This window comes from Falco peregrinus, unplaced genomic scaffold, assembly GCF_023634155.1.
Source record: "Falco peregrinus isolate bFalPer1 unplaced genomic scaffold, bFalPer1.pri scaffold_24, whole genome shotgun sequence".
Taxonomy (NCBI): domain Eukaryota; kingdom Metazoa; phylum Chordata; class Aves; order Falconiformes; family Falconidae; genus Falco; species Falco peregrinus.
This window is the reverse complement of record NW_026599593.1, coordinates 4,087,453-4,107,189: the sequence shown is the minus strand read 5'-3', so window position 1 is coordinate 4,107,189 and position 19,737 is coordinate 4,087,453. Positions and strand designations below refer to the sequence as shown.

At 50.3% G+C, this 19,737-nt stretch overlaps 1 protein-coding gene and 1 long non-coding RNA gene across 2 annotated transcripts in view; one reads left to right on the top strand and one right to left on the bottom strand.

The window, feature by feature from the left end:
• LOC129783302 (olfactory receptor 14C36-like) overlaps positions 1-3,429 on the top strand; it is a 58,263-nt gene extending 54,834 nt beyond the window's left edge. Inside the window, exon 2 of the mRNA XM_055793300.1 lies at positions 3,228-3,429. Coding sequence (XP_055649275.1) covers positions 3,228-3,429 — 202 coding nt within the window. The remainder of the gene's footprint in view (positions 1-3,227) is intronic.
• A 10,916-nt stretch (positions 3,430-14,345) lies between these two features.
• Positions 14,346-18,261, bottom strand: LOC129783306 (uncharacterized). Its single transcript, XR_008745231.1, has 3 exons — positions 18,162-18,261; positions 17,358-17,548; positions 14,346-14,760 (listed from the first exon to the last, which is right to left on the bottom strand). It is a non-coding gene; the product is annotated as an uncharacterized LOC129783306 (long non-coding RNA).
• Positions 18,262-19,737: the final 1,476 nt, after the last annotated feature.

Sequence of the window (19,737 nt, the reverse complement as noted above, 5' to 3'; positions counted from 1 at the left end):
CAGATTCTGTCCATAACAATAACACACTTTGACACTAACTCGCTGGACCTCTGGCATACCATAACCTTGTTGCCCCCATACTCCAGCACATTGTAGCCCTAAGGCAACACAAAATGGAACACAAAGTCCCTGGAGATCTCTGCCAAGGCCTTCAGGTGGTCCCTGACCTCAGGCATCACAACCTTGAAGTGGGAGACAGATGGAGGCACCAGGACATCACTGGCATCCATCTTCACACCCTGAAACATGTCTGGGATAAACGCTCTTGGGGACAGAGGCTGATGCACCTGGAGGCTTTGAACAGCCAGCCACCATCACAGGGCTTCAGCTCATCATTTCTGTGTCAGAGCCACCAGGAAGGTGGCCGCATCCTCCCAGAGAGACCCCTCAGGGCACCTGTACGCAGCTCCAGGGGGCTGGATGCATAGCCTCGGATCCATGGGGGGAGGGGTGCTTTAATCCTGGGAGCAGGATTTCTGACAGTGCCCTTGAGGAGGAAAGCCTCCTCAGGCCTGGAAGCCTGAGAGACATCCCTGCGCTGCTCCACATGTCACCAAAAGCAGGGGCTGAGGAAGGCTGCTTTGGGGCCCGTCGAGGGAACCAGCTCCCCTGGGCTGCTCTGCGGCCACCAGCTGCCGTTGCTGTCAAGCAGGTCTCAGTGCTGCTCTGCAGTCGGCCGTCACCTCCCTGCGCGACACTCTCCAGCGCAGCACACGTCTGCACTGGCTCTCCCTTGGGACAAAGATCACAAGCGAGGGACGGGCTTGGCTTTGCCCCCAGTCCCAGGCTGCCACCAGAGAGACCTGCCACCCCCGCCCCAGCTGTGCGATGTGGGCACCACGTGCAGCTGCAGACGTGGGTCAGGGCAGCTGTGGGCAGGGGGCAAGCCCCGTGGCGGTGCCCCCGGCGCTGGCAGCAGGCAGAGCTGGGGAGAGCGAGGGGCAGCCCAGGGCAGCCGGCAGCTGGCAGCGGGGCCCGGCAGGGTGCAGCACCCTCAGCAATGCCCGGCTCCTTGCGCCTCGGCCCCAGGGCTGCAGTGCAGGGCTGGCCCCAGCTGGGGCTGGGCTGGGAACAACCAGGCAGGGCCCCTGGCAGCCCCGGCACGCACCTGCTCCCTGCATGGGGCAGCCTGGTCCTTTGCAATCGACCCCGTGGCACCCAGAGAAGAGCCCTGCGGGCCCTGCCCTGGGCCTGAGCCATCGCTGCAGGGATGAGGCCTTCCTCGGCGTCCGTCCCTCAAATCACTCCCTCCGGCCCCCACGGTCCCTCCCTAAAACACTTCCCCTCGCCCCCAGTCCCTGCGAGTGGGGAATCTGCCTCCCCAGCTGCGGGCCCAGGCAGCACAAGCCCCCCCAGGGCTCACCCTGCCATCCATGTGGTTCCTGGAATAATAATTCTAATGAGCACCACTCAGAGAGGCCAAAAACTGAAGTGCAGGGTTGATGCCAGCATTACAGCCGGCTGCAAGCGAAAGGCACTCAATGGACATGGGCGCTGCTGGGAGGGAAAGCGCCACGTCAGGACGGTCGGGAATATCGGCTGGCTGGGAGGGAGCTCCATCGAGCGCTCAGAGTCGAGGCTTGAGATCCTTGCAGCCACGGAGGTTTTTGCACGGAGAGCTGCGCTAAGCAAGGCTGGTTTATCACTTTGGCTGCAACACGAGGGTGCTGCACCCACGCATGTGTGCTTCCCCTGAGCCGACAGAGAACTTTCTCTCCTGGGCTTTGTTCCCTCTGGGACAGCGGCTGTGAGCGAGGCAGGGCTTTCAGATATGCATAGCAGGGGTCGAGGGGCTCAGAACGGATAAACCCCCCGGCCTGTGCCCGGACCTGTCCCTCTCTTACAGCCTCCATGGCAGTTCCCCTGCAGCTGAATAGAACCATCAACGCTCTGTCTTCAGTGCCGTTTCTTGTACATAGAAAAAGGGGACAGCACAAAGCGTGAAGCAAAGCCGAGAAGGTGGCACCTGATTTTAAAAAAAGAATATATTTAGTCCATCAAAAAAAATGTGGTGGAACTCACTCTTCCAATTGTTATTAGGCAGGAGGAAAATGGATTTGGAAAGCAAGAAAAATCGCTCACCTCAAGCTATAAGGTGGCTACGAAACACAGACTCTCCCGTGCATGTCCTGCTCATTAGTTCCACGCTTCGGACATGCCTGCGGCTTCCCTGAAGCACCCTCTCTGGGTTACTCTTCCAAAGGGGTTCCTGGGACATCTGCATAGGGAAGCTTCCTGAAGGAATCACCGTTTGTTATCCTGTCAGGTTTCAGCCAGGGCAGATAGCCTGTGCATGCAGGGACTACAAACTGCAGGCATTGCAACTTGTGGATCCTAAGAAAAAGGAGGTACACAATACGAATTTACAGTACAAGGCTGTCACTGAAACAAGCCATGTGAAGTGGAATATAGTACTTGTAGCACCAGTGAAATAGTGTACATTAAAAAAGTAATCATCTATATACAAAAAAGTAATGAAAACTTATTTTCAGGACATCAGCGCTTTGCTACTGTTTGCCTGGAGTTTACATGGGAATTAAGAGATCCGTTTCTCTAGAGCAGCTCTGATGAGAGTCATGTATCAAATTCTGGAGAAGTGAATGATCTGATCTGGTAACCTAAAGCCCATTTCCGTTACATACCCTAATCAAAAGTGATTGCTAGTCTGTTAGAGTAGACCTTACGCCCTGCTGTTCCTTGCCTTTTTAATAATGTTAGTGCGTTCCATCCTAGGGATTTTAAAAGAATGGCTTTTAAAGCAGCTTTTCCCAGCAAGCCAGACGTTGCATGAGTCACACTGGAATAAGGGGAGGGGAGTCTGCGGTGTATCGCTGTGGCACATCACTTTAAATTAGTGCAGTGCACTCTAGGGCAAATAAAAAGAATAGTAAATCAGGAGAGTTCAGGTGTCGTGGCGATTTATTCTACAACGGGCAACCTGGCCACCTGCATGGGGCCAAACCTCCTCAGCCCACCCGAGGGGCACACGCTCCCCCTGGACATCCTGGGGCAGGTGATGGGGAAGCTACGCTCTGTTTACCAGCCAGCTACAGCCTTCCATCCCCACCGGAGCGTTGCTGCCCAGAGGTACCTGGCTGCCGCCTCTCCTGAGCAAACGTTCGTGGGGGAGCTGCTGGGCAGAGCAGCCCCACAGCTGCAGCTTTCTGCACAGAAGCGAGGGTCCGGAGTGCGAAAGACTGTGCTCGAGCCACTTTTCAGCCACCTAGGTGGAAACCAGCAGTGGTTGCTTGTGTGCAGGTGACACAGCTGGTGGAGTTCCTCATAGAGCACCACGAGGAACTCTTTGGAGAGGATGTGGCTGGTCTGGCCAACACATCAGCTGAGGAGTTGCCAGCCTCGGGGCAGAAGCAGAAACCGCAGAGCTATGTGAGGTCCATAAACAGCGTGCTGACAAAGGCCTCCACCTGATGAAGGTGGCCCTGCTGCCGCAGGGATGAGCAAGGTCATCCACCTTGCCCAAGTGCAGAGTAAGGCTGATGTGGGTTGGCTGTGGCACTTTGTGTGGGGATCCAGCCAGAACTGGCTCAGCTGACTGAGCAAACCCATCCAAGGGACCTGCCTTTCAGAGCTAAGGTAGCCATTGGGCAGGTTGGTCCTTGCCACCTGTTCACATTTCCACTGCAGGTGCCTCCAGTCACTCCAGACTGCAAACACCTGAAGAGCTCCTCTGAGGAGAGAAGGGAAGATGAGCTAGCTTTGATTAAGTGCGGAGCTGGTTCAAGTTCATTGGGGCTTTACCTGTCTAACAATACTCTTGAATGGAAAGGTTACCAGGCTCTTCACGAGAAAACAGAAAGCAAAAACGCGGCTCTGAAGAGGGGAGGGGCGGGCAGCCAGGCAGGAAAAGGATAAAGTTGGAGAAAGAGCTCTCAGGGGTGGGCAACTGAGGAAATCCAAGTAGGCAAGAAGAACGAGGAGCCCAGGTGTGTAGCGCAGCCTGTTGTCCATCTTTCAAATGTTCAAATGTTTCAAATCACCAGGATGCTGGGCAATGAATGGAGTAAACTGCCTCCTGTGGAGCAGCGGGGTACTGTTAAACCTAGGCTTTATGCTACTCTTTTCCAATAGCCATGATGTTTTGTTTGCCTCTCAGATGGGAAAAGTGTGTGCTTGTAGAATGGTAGTGCATTTTTGTCCGTGGGGCACAAAAACAAGGGCTTATTGGAACCCTGCAGTTACGGGTCTGAACATTAAAGCTTGATCTAAAAAAAAAAAAAAGAGTTAACAGAACAGTGATTTGAATTTAAAAACAACCCGGGGTGGTGGTGGTGGGGAGACATGGACACGACAGACACCAGAATACAGTAATATTATCCAGAAATCCTGTGTCTTTGCATCTCATGTACATTCTCATTGTTTCTTCGCTCCTTTCCTGTTTGCATAGGTTAAATGGATCAGCACTTCATCGGGCAAGTTGTTTTTCTTCCCTTCCTCCTGAAGGGGAGGCAACTCCCTGGTACTCTTGGACTTCTTTGTTTCAGCAATACCTTGATGGAGCAGATAGAGATAAGGAGCATTAGATGCAGGAGCTGGAGCAGTATCAGAAAACTGAAGCCTATAAAGTCTTTAGCAGGAGAGCACAAGACAGACAAAAAGGCAAATCACACAGACAAGGTATCGAATGGGACAAAAAGATGTGCCTGGAACAACACAAGATTCCCAGCTGGTTGGGCAGACTGACGCTCGTTTACAGCCTTTGATGTAAAGGCTTGTTAAAACGTGGATGCCTATCTCAGGGAGCTCATCTGTGGGTGTGAAATAGAACATTTTTCTTCCGGCAAATCCTAGTTTCATAAATATGACATACAGCAACCTACACCAGAAATAATAATTGTCATTATTTTGTCACAGCAGTGACCAAACCATTGTTAATTGTTCTCCATTGTTCTGGTATTGCTTGTTAAAGAAAATGTGTGTTGAATTCAGAAATTTAAAGTGCTAAAGCAGCTAAAATGGCAGAACCAGGCCCTGTCCCTAGTGTAGCCCTATTCCAAGCCTGGTTTAAAACCCAGTCCAGTTGATCAGTGGGAGAACAGAGAAACAACAGATGATCTACTGTGCACAAAGGTGCTCGCAGAAACACAGGTGTTTTGAGAAAAAAAATCAGTATATGTGAATAGGAGTTGCTTGTTCAAAGACTAAGTGTGCTTGAAGGAGTGTGTGAGTTAAAGCAGGCAGAAAGATCACGATCCGAGGAGGAGCTTGGAACCAAGGCAGAGACTGGAAGCAAATAGATGAATCAACAGGGACAGGGTCAGGTGATGGATTTGCAGAACGGACAAGACCAAAGGAAACTTCTAAAAACCTCGGGCATTGACAAAATAATGATTTGATAAGCGTATATAAGCTGTGCTGTATCCCTTTGCTCTCTGCCACTTGCTGGGGTGGTGGCCCAGCTCTGAGTGGCGATTAAAGCAAACCTAGTGGTACCCACGTCTGTGTAAATTTCTCCTTTAACTCTATATGTGAAGCATATGATGAAGTGCTGGTAATCCACCGGTGTTGTGACTGTTGACTGATGTCCCATGTTAGAATAAATACATGTACAATGGCTAACAGGCCTCAAAGGCATGAAGAACATGAGAACGGTGGTGCTGGGTCAATGGGTCTGTGCTTTTCTTTAGTGCTCTCCTTGCTACCACCTAGCACTCAGCTGGCATATTCATGGGCACAGCCAGGACCAGCCCAGCCTCTTGTTTTCCAGGGAGCCGATCACCACACATATGGGAAACAGACAGTAGACAAGACGTAGTTTTCATATTCTTTCCATTGTTTTGCTAGAGAACCTAAAGTTTGATATACCTTATTTTGTTTATATTTACATTGGCACTTCAGTGGGTCCAGACTAAATGGCAACTCTCTACCTGACTGCTGCAAAAATTGGTTTGAGCCTTCGGTTAGTAACCAGCCGTTGGTTAACTTTGTCTTTGAAATACAGCAACCTATGGTGGAATAGGAAACTGAGACAGTCAGGGACATCGGTTGTATTTACTCGAAGGAGGTGGAAAATTTTCTAGGGAAATTTTTTAATAATGTTAGCATAAAAATCCTGTATGTGGCACATGAGCGACTGCTCTAGGCAAATGGCTTTTTAGAATTAGAAGCCACCCCTGCCTTAAGTGACACATTTGGAAAAAGTCTCTACGTGAATAATAAGCTCACACAGAAAAGCTGCAGCTACCTGGTAGCACAGTATTTTTCCTGGTTTGGAGGATTTATTTATTCATCTAAAACTTTCCAATGGTCGTCACTGCTAGTTTACTCCCTGTATGACAAATAAGTAGTAAATGAAGGTGTTTTCATACAATGGAACAATCTGCGTGTTTGCATATTTTTAACAGCTGTTGCAAAGATGTACTTGAAACCCTGAAGAGCTTTTGCTTTTTATACTACTGAAAACCACGCTACACAGCTTTTTGCAAATATCCAGTTTGGAGAATCGCACAGTAATTGTTGGTTTGCTTCCGTGAAAGAAAAAAAAAACACTACGTCTTCCTTTAGAGGCAATATTTTGCTGCAGAATTTAGTTCTATCTTTTCTATTTCATCTATCTCTTCTCCAGCTCAGAAAGGTCTACTTCTTTAGAAATTCTTCTCGTTTGATATGTTAGAATATCTCTGTGTAGTAGTCAAAAAGGAACTGGACCTGCGCTTTGTCTCACTAAATTCTCATTTCCATAATACATGCAGTTTTCCTTTACTTATTAAAGAAAATTACCAAATCCCATACAGCTGCCTGGGATCATGGATCAATCTGAATATGCGTGGCCCAGCATTACTTTTTGCAACTGATCTAAAATTCTGTGCCAAATCCTATCATAACCCAGGAATGGAAATAATAGGGATGACGCACTTTGCATATCTTCTCTGCAGGTTGTTATGACCCACTGCAAGTAAATAAGAAAAAATACAGGTAGTGGACATTTCTAAATAAACCTCTGACATCTGAAGAAGTCATTTTAATATCAGATTTATTCTCACCATACTTTCTGCATGGAAGACCAGAAGAATCTATGCTTTTAATACAATTTGTGCAGGAAAGCATTGGCAAAAATACTAGAGTACTTGTAATGTTTGTTCCTACATCAAATATGCCGAGGTGAGGCTTAAAAGCCCACCAGTGAATTCACATTTGCCGCAGTGCTGTTAGTAAAAGCTGTAATTATCCGTATTTTTTTGAGAATGCTTAAAATGAAAACACAACCTAACTCTCAGTTATAGAACAGTGTAGCACAGCAAAGACGTTATCATCTAATTTTTTCATTATAAGATGTGGGTGCATAACCAGGAAGAACACTAACAATTATTTCTTAGTAAACCTTTACAGCATAAAACCATTTAGTGGGGCAGTGCAAATCAGAACATACTCCGACTTTAACACGAAAGAACACTTCTGCTGTATAGGTAGACAAAAAAATTGACTTAGTGGGATATTTTCGTTCTCACAGTGCTGTTTCCTCTCCTTTCATTGTCAGTAACCTAGCTACCCAGTGATCTTTGTGGGACACTAGGGTTAGCATAGATGTTAGGTTACCTTTAGATGCTTTACATGTTAGAGATGCATTCCTCGTGATTCTGCTCCATGCACAAGAAAAAGCCCGGTTTGCCTTTGCCTGGAGTGGGACTCAGTATGTCTTCAAACAGTTTTCTGCAAGGATACAAACACTGCCCCACTATCGCTCACAATGCTCTGGCCACAGCCTTAGCACAGATCACCATTCCACCTGGCCCCACAGTGTATCCATACATTGATGATGCGCATCCTCAGCGGGGCAGAAGGGCCAGAAAGCATTACAGGTGCAATGAAAAACATTTGGGCAACACTAATCAAGTTGGGACTGGAAGTCCCAGAGTCAAAGTGCCAAGGGCCAGCACAAGAAGTTAAATTCCAAGGAGTCTGGTGGGTTGCAGGAGCTGCCTCTCTTCCACCAGACTCACTGGAAAAGAAAGAATCTGGGCACAACCCATCCAGTACGCTGGAACTACAAGTTCAAGGGACTGTGAAGTACTGGCGTAACCACATTCCTGCCTTTTCTGTCATCGCTCGTCCCTAGTAGAATTTGTTATAAAAGGGAAAATCATGGCAGTGGACATCTCATGAGCTCTGTGGTACCGTCCAGTTCCCCTTCCTGCAGGAGCATAACAGAGCCTGGCCGCGGGGCCTCCACTCCGCTCCAGCCTCCGTTACTCCTGTCAGCACGTGCTGAGGTTGCAGGCTGCGTTGCTTAGGGAGCCGTGGCAGCACACATTTAGGATGGTGAATGCCAGCCATCCTGAAAGCGATAGCTGTCTTTTACCCTAAAAAGCTTCCTGTGATACTACGCTTCTCTGAGGTCCCAGTTTTCTCGAATTGCCCCCACCCCAAAGCAATTTCCCCACAGGGTCCCTAAGCAAGGCAGTAGAGGAGTGGCTCATCAAACTCCCTCCCAGCCCTGCCCTGGCTGAAAGAAGGCAGAAAGAAGCCTTCAAATGAGGGAAGTTCTGGCTGCAAGAGAATACAAGCTGACCAGGTCTTGGGATCCACTGACATCAACAGAAATTAAGGTGAAAACTCCCTTCTCACATGAAACTCAACTCCCCAAACAAAAACCAGTTGTGATGGGAAACTATGGTGGGGGTGGGAAATCAGCGCTGAGGGCAGGAAAGCATCAGCAGGATGGGAAACCATTGAGATGGGAAGTTGTTCTGTCATTAAAAGTCAAACTGTCACAACGCTGGCTGACCCAGGTGCTGGCATAATGATCGCCATGGAGATGGAACCCCAGAACACTGTTTGCCCCAACAAACGCCACGCTGTCCAACTGCCACGGCATAGAGCAGCATGCTCCTTGTGGTGCTCCTGCCCTCCGGGTAACCCCCAACCAGCTCTGCCAGCCAGCACCTCACCCCATCACCCCCCTTCGCTTCTGCCAACAGAGAGGTTCCCCCTCCAGCTGTCGACGGCATCAGAGGTGCCCGGCACAAGCTTCACCACCCTGACCATGCCGCCACCGGTAACTGCTGGTGTGCTGCCCTCTGTCCCGGGGCTGCTGATCACCATTCGGCCTTCCCAGCTCCACACCATCACCCACCAACCCGCCCAGGCAACCTGGCAGGGGGTGCAGGGGCCCCTGGGGGACTCGGGGCAGGTTGTGCAGCTGCCACACCTGCTGCAGCTCCCCAGCGGTGTGCAGCTGCCCCCTCTGCCTGCTCCTTGTCCCCCTGCCTATGGCCGGGGACAGCAAGTGGTGATGGGGACACTTGTGCCCTACCAGCCAGTGGGGCTGGGCCCATGGGACGTGGGCCAGGGGCAGCCCCTCTACCCTACGGGCTAAACTGTGCTGAAGGTCCCTGGACATGCTGGGCCCCTGCCACCCCAACACCCTGCGGCTCAGCATTGCGTGCATGTCCCCCCTGTGCTCTGCACCCATCCTGGCAGTGCCCAGAAGCTGTTGGAGGCCTTTAACAATGACGTGGTGGCCAGTGAGGATGGCGTCCCTGCTGCCACCCCCTGCCAGCCCGCCCTGGATATGCTCTCTGGCAGAAGCAGGACCAAGCACCAAGGTGAGGTCTGCAGGGTGGCAGAGCCCATAGGGGGTGACCTGCACCAAGGAAGGCTTGCATCACCCTGGGGGTGGCTTGGCTTCGTTTGCTTTTTCAGAAGTGGTGACCACCCTGGCAAGCCCAGAGAACCTCCTGGACCTGCCCGAGCTGGGGCCAGATGCCTTCAACAAGGCCTTTCCTGAGCTGGCAGAGGACAATCTGCAGTTTCAGGATGAGCATTCGTCCACCATGGACAGCAGTGACCCACTCGCCTGGCTCGACAGCATCCTGGAGCTCTCTGAAGTTCTCAGCGGCTCCTGCTCGACCACCCTCCTCAACAAGGTCCCGGAGCTCTCACAGTACGTGGCAAAGGGTGGCTGCTCTAAGGAGCAATCGCTGGCAGCAGGGCTGAGGGACAGCAAGGACACCAACCATGGTGTCCCTGATGTCCCTGTCTTGACCACCACCCTCAACAGGATCCCTGACCTCTTAGAGTGCATGATGGAGGGCAACTGTCCCAAGGACCAAGTGGTGGTTACAATGCCGGAGGACACCAACCCCTCCTGGCAGAGGGTGGCAACATCCCCCTTGCTGGACACCACGGGCAGGCAGGGTGGGCTGGCAGCGGTCTTCCCCACCCGGCTGCCAGAGAGTCCCATGGAGCCCTCTCAGGAGGACTCTTCAGAGAGAGAGCCCCTTGAAGGGATGCTCAGAGGGTCCCCACCAGGGTCTCCCAGAGAGTCCTCAGCAGATCCTGCTGAAGAGTCCCCTGGCCAGCCCCCCGACTGCACCCCAGCATCATCCACCCTGCATGGACCAACTGGTGGAGCAGGTGCTGCGGAGGCAGCCCCGGGTCATTTTGACCCACTTGCCACCACCACCGGGCATCTCCTCCTGCCGGGTGGTGCCCAGATTGTTACCGAAATCTTGGAATGAAGAACTTATCAACACCAATGTGATGTAGATAAGCAGACACTTCTTTATTAACGGCCGGGTGCGTGAGCGAGTCCTCTCACGATCAATGCACACCAGGTCCCAAAATCAGACACCATATATAGAACTTATTCATACATATTCATTAAATATTCATGCATAACCATGATATTTCCCGTAAATCATTAACATACTCTCCTCCTATATCCGATTCTGCGCAGTAAAGCTTAGAAAGGTCTAGAAATGGGTCTGGGGTACAATTTGGGTAGGTGGTATGAGTCGGTGGTCGCGATCTCCCCCTGCCGGAATTACCTTTTACTGAAGTTCATGATTTCTTGGCAGGCATCTACAAGCTGTTCCAGTCGACTCTCCCCAGTTCCCATTCATCTCATATTCTGACATTTCAGTGCACCTCTACATACAGAAGACTGGTCAAATACAAAGAAACCTTTCAAACCCTAAAGTTATTACCTAAGTTTTAACAATGGTTCCAGCCCCTTCTTCTAGCCTTGGTACAAGACGTACAGAAGATCTCATAGCAGCTTTTACTGTGGAACTATAAGTTTCATTAAAATATTTCTTATCCTTCTATTTTTCAATTTTATAAAATTATTTTATAAAATCAATTAATCAATCAAATAAAGTCAATCAATCTTAACTTATTAACAAATCGATAACAAGATCAGGCAAGGCTGCTGGCAAATAGGCCAAGTGCCCCACCTTGGCTGACACCCTCAGAATGCCAGAGACGTCCCCACGGGGCAACATGCTACCCAAGAAGAGGAAGAAGATGGTGGTGTGCCCGGTGGCAAAAAGCTCCAAAACCCTCTGGGAGGGGAAGCCGGACAGGGATGCCATGGCGGTGGGCTGTAGTGGGGAGCAGGGGGGCAGCAGCAAGCAGAGGGCATCCAATAGCAACTATGTGCCCACCAAGCTAGCCAGAACCCTGAGGAACAGCAGGAGACAAAGTGCTCCACACTGCCCCAGTCACCGTTGATATACTGATAGAGAAGGTGTGGAGCACAGATCCCTCTGACGTGTGACCTGCACCTGCCCACTGCAGCCCCAGCCCTCTACCAGATCTGTCTTTCTTAATTCATTAAAGGCTTGATGTTCCTTGCACAGTGCCTCTGCCTGCGGTCATTCACGCAGCAGGAGTAGGGTTAATGCAGCCCCTGCCACATGCAGAGATCGGACCCTCCACCTTCCCCTCTGTTGAGGTGACACCTCCACCAAGCTGACCCACTCTCGAAAGTATTTACAAATGAAGGGACTTCTCATCAAGGGAGGCAGCCTTGGCAGAATGAGAAACCAAGAGCAGGTAGTGAAAAGAGCACCGTTATCTAAATTGTGCAGGAAGAAGACTTCCAATGAGGAAAGTTCTGGCTGCAAGAGAACACAAGCTGATCAGGTCTTGGGATCCACTGACATCAACAGAAAATGAGTTTAAAATAGGACAAAGATAATTGCGGCAGTGGGAGATGGTGACCTCTAACTGAAATAGTTCTGCCCCAAAGAGGCCAAAATCCCACTTGGGGAGCATGCGTGTTTCGTAAAACACTTCAGCAGTGCTACTGAGGATGCGTACGTGTTTGCATTAGAAGCGAGAAACCAGCCACCAAATCTGTGTATGACACATGACTATGCAACGTGTGGCGCTCTGAGAAAGGCCCCGAACCCCTTCTCAGTGTTCCAACTGGACCTAAAAACTTTGCATGTACTTTTTAATCGCTGCCCCCAAAGTGATTTCCCCACAGGGTCAGTAAGCAAGGCGGTGGCGGAGTGGCTCTCTCAGACCCCCTGCCAGCCCCGCCCTGGGCGCTGGTGCCTCTGGCCCTGCCCCAGCAGACGTTGCTGTGCTGATGGAGGGGCTCACTCCCTCTCCACTGCATTTGCAAAGGGAATGGCTGGCTCACCCTTTGCTGCCCACGCAGCCAGCCCTCACCTTTAGCCGCTGTCATTCCCAGGGGTGCCGGCTCTCTCCCAGCACCCTCACACCTTCTCCCTGCAACACTGCGAGAGAAGCGTTCGCCAGGCACACAGGTGCCGTCACTGCCCTGCGCAGCTGGGCACCCCCAGACTGGCCCTGCCTGACTGCCTCCCTCACCAAGCACCTCCACCTCCACAGTCTCAAGCTCCATCCCTTTAGACGGAAAGGGGGTCGCTTTATTGAGAAGTAACCGTTCCTCATGAGGAACACAGTCTCTCCAGGAGGCAAAATACTTTAATAGCACTTAGAAACAAAGCTGGGGCATCTGGGGGGCCACCTCATCACTACTCCAAACGATGTGTCCTTTGTGGAGAAAAACTGAAGAGCTAGACAGTTTCCAGAGGACAGTAAACCTGACCTGCTGAGAGCTTAGGACAGTGCACGTCATGTTCTTCTTCACACTTGGTGCACATTTGACAAGCTGCGAGATGATGGTTAATTACTTCCTTCAGAGAGGACTGCAAGACACTGTTGCCAAGTCAGCTTAGGTTTTTTTGTTTTTTTCTGGTTGGCCAAGCAAAGAAACGGAGGCAGTTTCGAAGTGTGCAGAAGCACAGCTGCAGACATAATTCCTGCTGTCACGCAGGCAGGAGGAGTGAACTTCATCCCTTTGGGTCCTTTTGAGAACACCAAGCACCCAGATGGTGCTGAAGGATGTTTTTTTACATAGGGGACCCTCGGAGAGAATCAGACATGTCCAGTTTTATTCCCTGGGAAAATGCCCTGACACTGTCCTGCCCCTCAGGTGGCATATGACAATTAAACGTATTAGTAAGCATGGGCTGATTCCTGGCCCACCATGATTCGAACAGCAGCCCACAAACCCCTCAACTAGTTTTGTTCTGCCTGTACTTACAACAGTTACATTGCTCCATGTTGTGGGGGAAAGCAGATCACACAGCTTGCCCCTTTGATGCGCAGGGCTGTGTTTCAAAGGACTATGACAAGCCCAGAAGAGCACAGCACACTACGGCTTACGAATCAAGTAAATATTGCAACACAAACCATAATGCATGTGTCTGTCTGAGAAAACGGGGTTTATGTAGGCACGTGGGAAGTGGGTCTCTTGCTCAAACCCCAGCAAATCCTGTTTAGAAAAGTTCATATACTGAAACAATAAGGCAACATACTTCTGGATTTGTCTCTAAATCCCCACGGAGATGTAATTCCCTCACTGCCATCTGAAATCGTACAGCTTGAGGCACTTTTCATGTAAAGCCAAGAAAGCTCAGCTCAGAAGGCAAAGATCCTTCTTAAGGGAACGGACCACCTGTAACTACAAGACACCTTCCCGCCCACTGAAACATAGCAACAGAGTTAAAAGCAGTTTTTAAATTCCAAGTGGAGACATTCAAAGTTTGAAAACTACAGGACATTCTCTTCCTAGCACAAAATAATCAACTGTTTCCCACTTCTCTGCAAACCTTAACCCCAGTGCTTTGTATTTTTCACGCTACAGCACAGAAAGCCAGTACCCACAGTTGCACAAGGACTTCCACTGCCAGTGTGCAAAGCATTGAGGAGTCTGGGCTCAGTCTTGGCAGTACAGGAGTGATCCACCTCAAATGCACTGCACAGCCTGCATCTGGGGTATCACAGGTCAATAGCTAATCACTGCTTTTCCTCCCAGTAACAATAAAAAGAGAAAAAAATAAAATCTCCTTACTTCCACAGCTCTTCTTTACAGGCTAGAGGTTTATGGAAGCGATGACCCATTTCACCCAACACACCAAGACACCTTTTGAACAATTTTCAGAGCTGTCCAAAACCCCCCAGATCTTATACAACAATCAGTCCAAAGAAAGTACAGAGGTCTCAGCGCTACTGGACACATGCAGGAACACTTGTGTTTACTGGACTTTTTTAAAGGGAAAAGGCATTACACCAGCGTACCAGACCCTTGCCCAAAAGACTTTTCAAACCACCTGTTTGTTGACGCAGTCACTGCACTTCAACCCTTCCACCCATGACAACATCCTCTCAGGGGGCAGACTTGCCTGCTCTTGATCACAGAACCAGTCAGCAGAGGTCAGATTGAACCAAGCTAAAAACCGGGCCCAATCTCTACGTTCACGCTTGGGATACATGGCTCCTATCACAGGGCACACACGGCGGTCCCACTTGAGTTACGTATCTGAAGTTGCATTTCCCACGGGTCAAATATTCCTCTTCAGATCTGCCTTGAAACTGAGGGCTCATGGTCAGTGAGAAGAAGAGAGTTCCTTGCCTCCTGTGCAGTCAGGTCATGTTCCCCTGCTAAAAGCAGCCTGCTCAGGCCTCCCATTTGTGTACAATCTGTTAAAAGAATAAAACCAAGTCTGAAGGTTATTCATTTGCTTCCTTAAACATCCTACCATTTGCAGCATCCAGCCCTCAGAAGACGACTTCTGACATAGCAACTTCTCCAAGCAACCTGCTATAAAAGGCAGTTCAACAGAATCACCAACAGCCAGGTCTGTACCCTCGGGGAGACACTTTCAAAGCCCTTTGGAGGATTGCACTGGATCTGTGTGCTTTAGACCCCACTGCGTGGATTTACTATTTTACTGGCAAAGTTTTTATGTACCACATGTGAACATCTTCAAAACACCTACTGTAATGATCTCATGCATAAACAGACACAATGATTCTCTAATATCACACAGGAAGAACTCAATGGATGCTCCTACCAAGGCAGTGGCTCCCTTCTGTAGCCACTGAACAAGCAAAAGGATGGATCAGAATGACATTATCAAGCTCTGAAGCAAACTGTCTGTCTTCCTTTAGCTGTAATTTAGAGCTTCATTGAGTGCTGAAGAGTGTCAGCCTGACAGCTCTGAAGCGTGAAGCGCTTGATCCTCTGTGCCAGAACCGCACCGGCACTGGCCACACAAGCTGCCTGCGTACTCGCAGGGTCAGGGTCAGGGTCCGGGTCAGGGTCCGGGTCAGGATCAGGGTCTTTACTGCCCTGCCACCGTAACATAGAAGTGAGGAAAGTAAAATGGAGATAGAAGTGTTCTTTCTCCACATAGTTGATGCTGGCAGCTTCTTGCCTCCAGCATTCCTGCACCTCAGGAGCTTGGGAAATGACAACAAACGTGAAACTTCCTGAAAATAATTTGCCTGACACACCACAGCGTAGCACTTTCGTATGCCCACACGACACTTCTGGCTCCCAGCTGCTCTCCTGCGCTTCCCTGTAGCTACCTGGGAGGCACCTTTTCCATCTCCTCAGATCTGGCCAGCTGAAGAACACCCAACTCATGGCTCTAACATTCTTCCCCTTCCTCTCAACATCTTCCTGGTGGTCTCAGCTTTCTGCCCTCCAGATTAGGGGTGTATCATGACAGGACAAGGACAGCACTGTTGGTTTTTGGGTTTTTTTTCTGTAAGGAAGCCAAATACTTAAAACTCTTTATTAAAATATAAAAATTAAGAGGAAGGGAAAAGCCAAAATGACAGCCAAGTGGAAGTTTCATTTGGTGCTCAAACTACCTGAATACTTATGCTGCAGCCGAGAGCTGGCCCTTAGATGGCTGATCAGGATAAAGCCCCAAATCCTGCCACTAAGGTTTCAAATTACAAAATAACATCATCTAAGGGAAGGCAATATGGATAAACACAAACATTGCCGTATGTTTACAGGGCCTTCACAGCACAATGGTTCTCTTATGGCACCGAGAACTTAGCAGTAGGAAGAATTACAAAGGTCAAGTGCTATTTATAAGCAATGTACCCTTAAATCAACACTAGTGACAAAAGAGCCAAGCACTTGACTTGCAGAACAGCAGATGATTCGTGACTTTCTCCACAGCTTCTACTACTGATGAAGTTTACAACCACCTCACCATTTGGGAACGACATCCGTTGCTAGTGTTGCTCTGGGTGGAAACTCAGCCAGAAGGAATTTGTCATTACAGGAATTCTCATGCCACTGAACTGGCAGCAAGGTACACAAGCCTCTTAATCCCTTTTTATACTATTACACTTGTGCCATAAAACCATTCTCCACTCTCCATCTCAACACCTCTCCAAGCAGTAAAGGCCCATCTGCCACACACTTGTCACAAACTACATAGGATAATGACACAGGTTTCAAATACATCAGAAAGTATCAAATCAGACACTTTAAAACATAAAAAAAAATTAAAAAAGGTGGCAGTGGGACATTATTTTCTACCTTGACTGTTAGGTTCACAAGCTGCTAGTAGTTAACATTAATGGCTCACTGTTTCACGGTCATGATGGCAACAGTTCTGCAATGTGTGGATACCAGCGAGAGAATTCCTGCCTTGCACCAGTTCAGGTGCTCCACCTATACCTCTTCACAGATTTGATTTTTTTAATTATTTTTTTTTTTTAATGCTTATCAGGGTAGGATCTGCCTACCAAGACCAGATTTTAAGTGAAATTACATTACACTCCTCTTGATTTAAATACAGCAAGATAGCTCCACTGCTACATTCAGCCACAAGAACGTAAACACCTCCAGCTTCATAGACACCCATACATTATTTTTGTAAGGAACAAATGACTGAACATGGAACAACACTATGAAAAAGCAAAAGAATGCACACAATCAGCATTTCCCTATTTGGACCAAAAAAAGAAAATCTCTTAACAGCAGATAAGTCTAAATTAAAAATCAGCCACATCCAGATCCCAAATGGGGGAGGGGTTATTGTATGCCACAGACCTGGACTTGACTGTTGAAGGAAATCACACACTAAGGAAAATTTGAGGTGGTTCTGCAGAGGTTTTAGAGCCTTGGCAACTTCACTTGGGACATGAAAGGTATGTGCGCTATAGTATCACCCACAGTAAAGGAAACTAGTCTCGTAGTTTGAGTTCAACACCACATCCGCAAACAAAATGAGGCTGCTACATTTGAGGAACACTGATGGAAACCTCACCTGCCATCCCGAAGTTATGCTATGGCATTTCTTCCCTTTTTGCCATTTTCCTCAGCCTTGGTACATCTTTTGCACAATCTGAAGCGAGGGCTTCTTCCTGTTTCTAACAGTGAATGTCTGGGTATCACACGTTGGTTTCTTGTGCGGCGCCAATAAGACCCAACACTTGCCTTCATAAATGCACCCGTACACTAGGGAAGAAAAGGAAAATTACCAGTCTCGACATTGTACTGCCCACAGGGCAACAGAGTGCCCCGCTCATAAGCAGATTTAAGACAGTAAATAACCCTCAAATATCTTGATAAACAAGCACAGTTTAATCATGTCCTTTTAAACTGACCACCGACACAATCTAACAAGAAGACACATTAAGGGAAGCAGAGCTGTAGTTAAAAAAGTGGGGCTTCTCTTTTCTCTCCTGAGGGTTTACCACCCAGAGCAGGCTCAAGTTCTGAACCTGCAGACTGCTCCCCCACGCTTCTATGCTCACTCTGGGAAAGAAAGACGGTTGTTTGAATTCTTTTGCAGGTACAGTCTTTCTTTACTTTTGAGTTGGAATGAAATGAAAAGCTGCCATCAGTCCCACTTACGGCACAGGGACACACCCATGTTCCATGCACATGCCTGCACAGAAACGCACACAGAGGGAAACCATCCCTTGGGTATCAAATACAGAAACAGCACTGAAAACCTTGACTTCTGAGAGTCCCTGCAGCGCTCTCCCATGTCAATACACAGCATGCTTGTGGCAGGATCACCACTGCGTGTGCGTCACTTGCTTTCATTTCCATCTTCATCTCTAACCTGGCACTTGCCACCTCCAGACTGCAGCATGCATAAAAGCAATTCTGTTTACTAGAAGCACAGCACCATGTGAACCTTCTGCATGAAGTCCGGTATTTAAAGAAATTGCTATAAAGAATAAAAATCTGCCGGCACCACAGACCCACATTCACGCTGTGTTTTCTGAACAGGGATGATATATGAAACCTGCAAACTAAGGACTGCAACACCTTGCTCCTTGCCCCTCTTCTTTTGCCCTCAGGCTGGCGCAGGAGCTCCTTTCACCAGAGCAGGCACACCACAGACACAGCCTCACCGAGGGGAAAGGTGGGGAGGGGAAAAGGGCAGAGGGGGAAAGGAAAGACCCACAGAAGCAGCTTTGCCGCCCACTGCCAAAGCCACAGCCTGCTCATCCTGGTCCCCCACCCTGTCTGTGCTGGTCTGTGCCTCTGTCCTCCTTCCCGCCTCTCCGCTCCTCTCCCTGTCCCTCTCTCCTGCTGCTGACCCTGCATTCCCTCGGGCACCCCCCTGCCTCTCTGTCTCTGTCCCGCTCCAACCCTCTGCCTGCTCCTCGCCAGTCCCTGTCCTTTCTCCATCCCTGCCCAGCCCCTCCCGCACCCCCTGCCCCTCTGGATGCCTCCTGTCCCTCTCCAGCCACCCCTCTGCCTTGACCCACCTCTCCCTGTTGCTCGGTGCCTCTCTCCCCCTCGTCCCTGCCCCACGGGGGCTCCAGGGCCTGGGCCTGTGCTCAAGCAGCCCAGGGCAGTGGCTGTGGGGCCTGCAGGGCCAGGGCTGGGGGTTGGTGTCCCCGCAGGGCCCGACGGCAGGGCAGGGCAGGGGCACCCCGGGGCCTGCTGGGAGAAGGTGTGCCCCAGGGCCTGCTGGGAGCTGTAGGCCCAGGGCCATCCCACAGCCATGTTGTTCCCAGGGCATGCTGGGAGCTGTAGGCCCGGGGCAGCCCCATGGCCAGGTTGTTCCCAGGGCATGCTGGGAGCTGCTCTTGCCCACCCTCAGCCTCCTGGCAGCCATGTTGGTCTGGGCAGGCACAGCCTGTGCTGGGGCTGTGTCCCAGCTGAGGGGGGCCTGTGGCCGGCCGTGGGGCAAGGGAGGCCCCTGCCTGCTGGCTGCCTGGGGGTGCAGTGGGGAGGCTCCAACCCCCCGGTGTTCCGGGCCCCCGGGGCAGCTGGAGTCAGGCCTGGCCGGGGCAGTCCTGGGGGTGAGCCGAGAGCTAAGGAGGGAGAGAGGCGCCGGCATGTGCCCTGGGCACAGGCACCGGGCACCCCGACTCACAGAGCCCCCCGCAGCCGCCCCGGCGTTTGTAGTTCCTGCAGGAATAGGGCTAGCGTGTTTTGCTACTGACTCTGGCAGGGCCCTGGCTACACCTGCCCTGCTGAGGGACTGGGAATATGCAGCTGCCTGGGAGAGTCACCAGCCGGAGTATGAGTGCTCAAGCCTTGTTTCCCTTCCTGGAAAACACTCCATTTTTTAATACAGCCTCTCAGCGGCGAGATCCAGGCAGTCGGGATTGCTTCCTGTAGGGAGCAGCCTGGTGACTCGAGGCTGCTGCCTTCAGCAGCAGAGCGGGACGCTTCTCCTC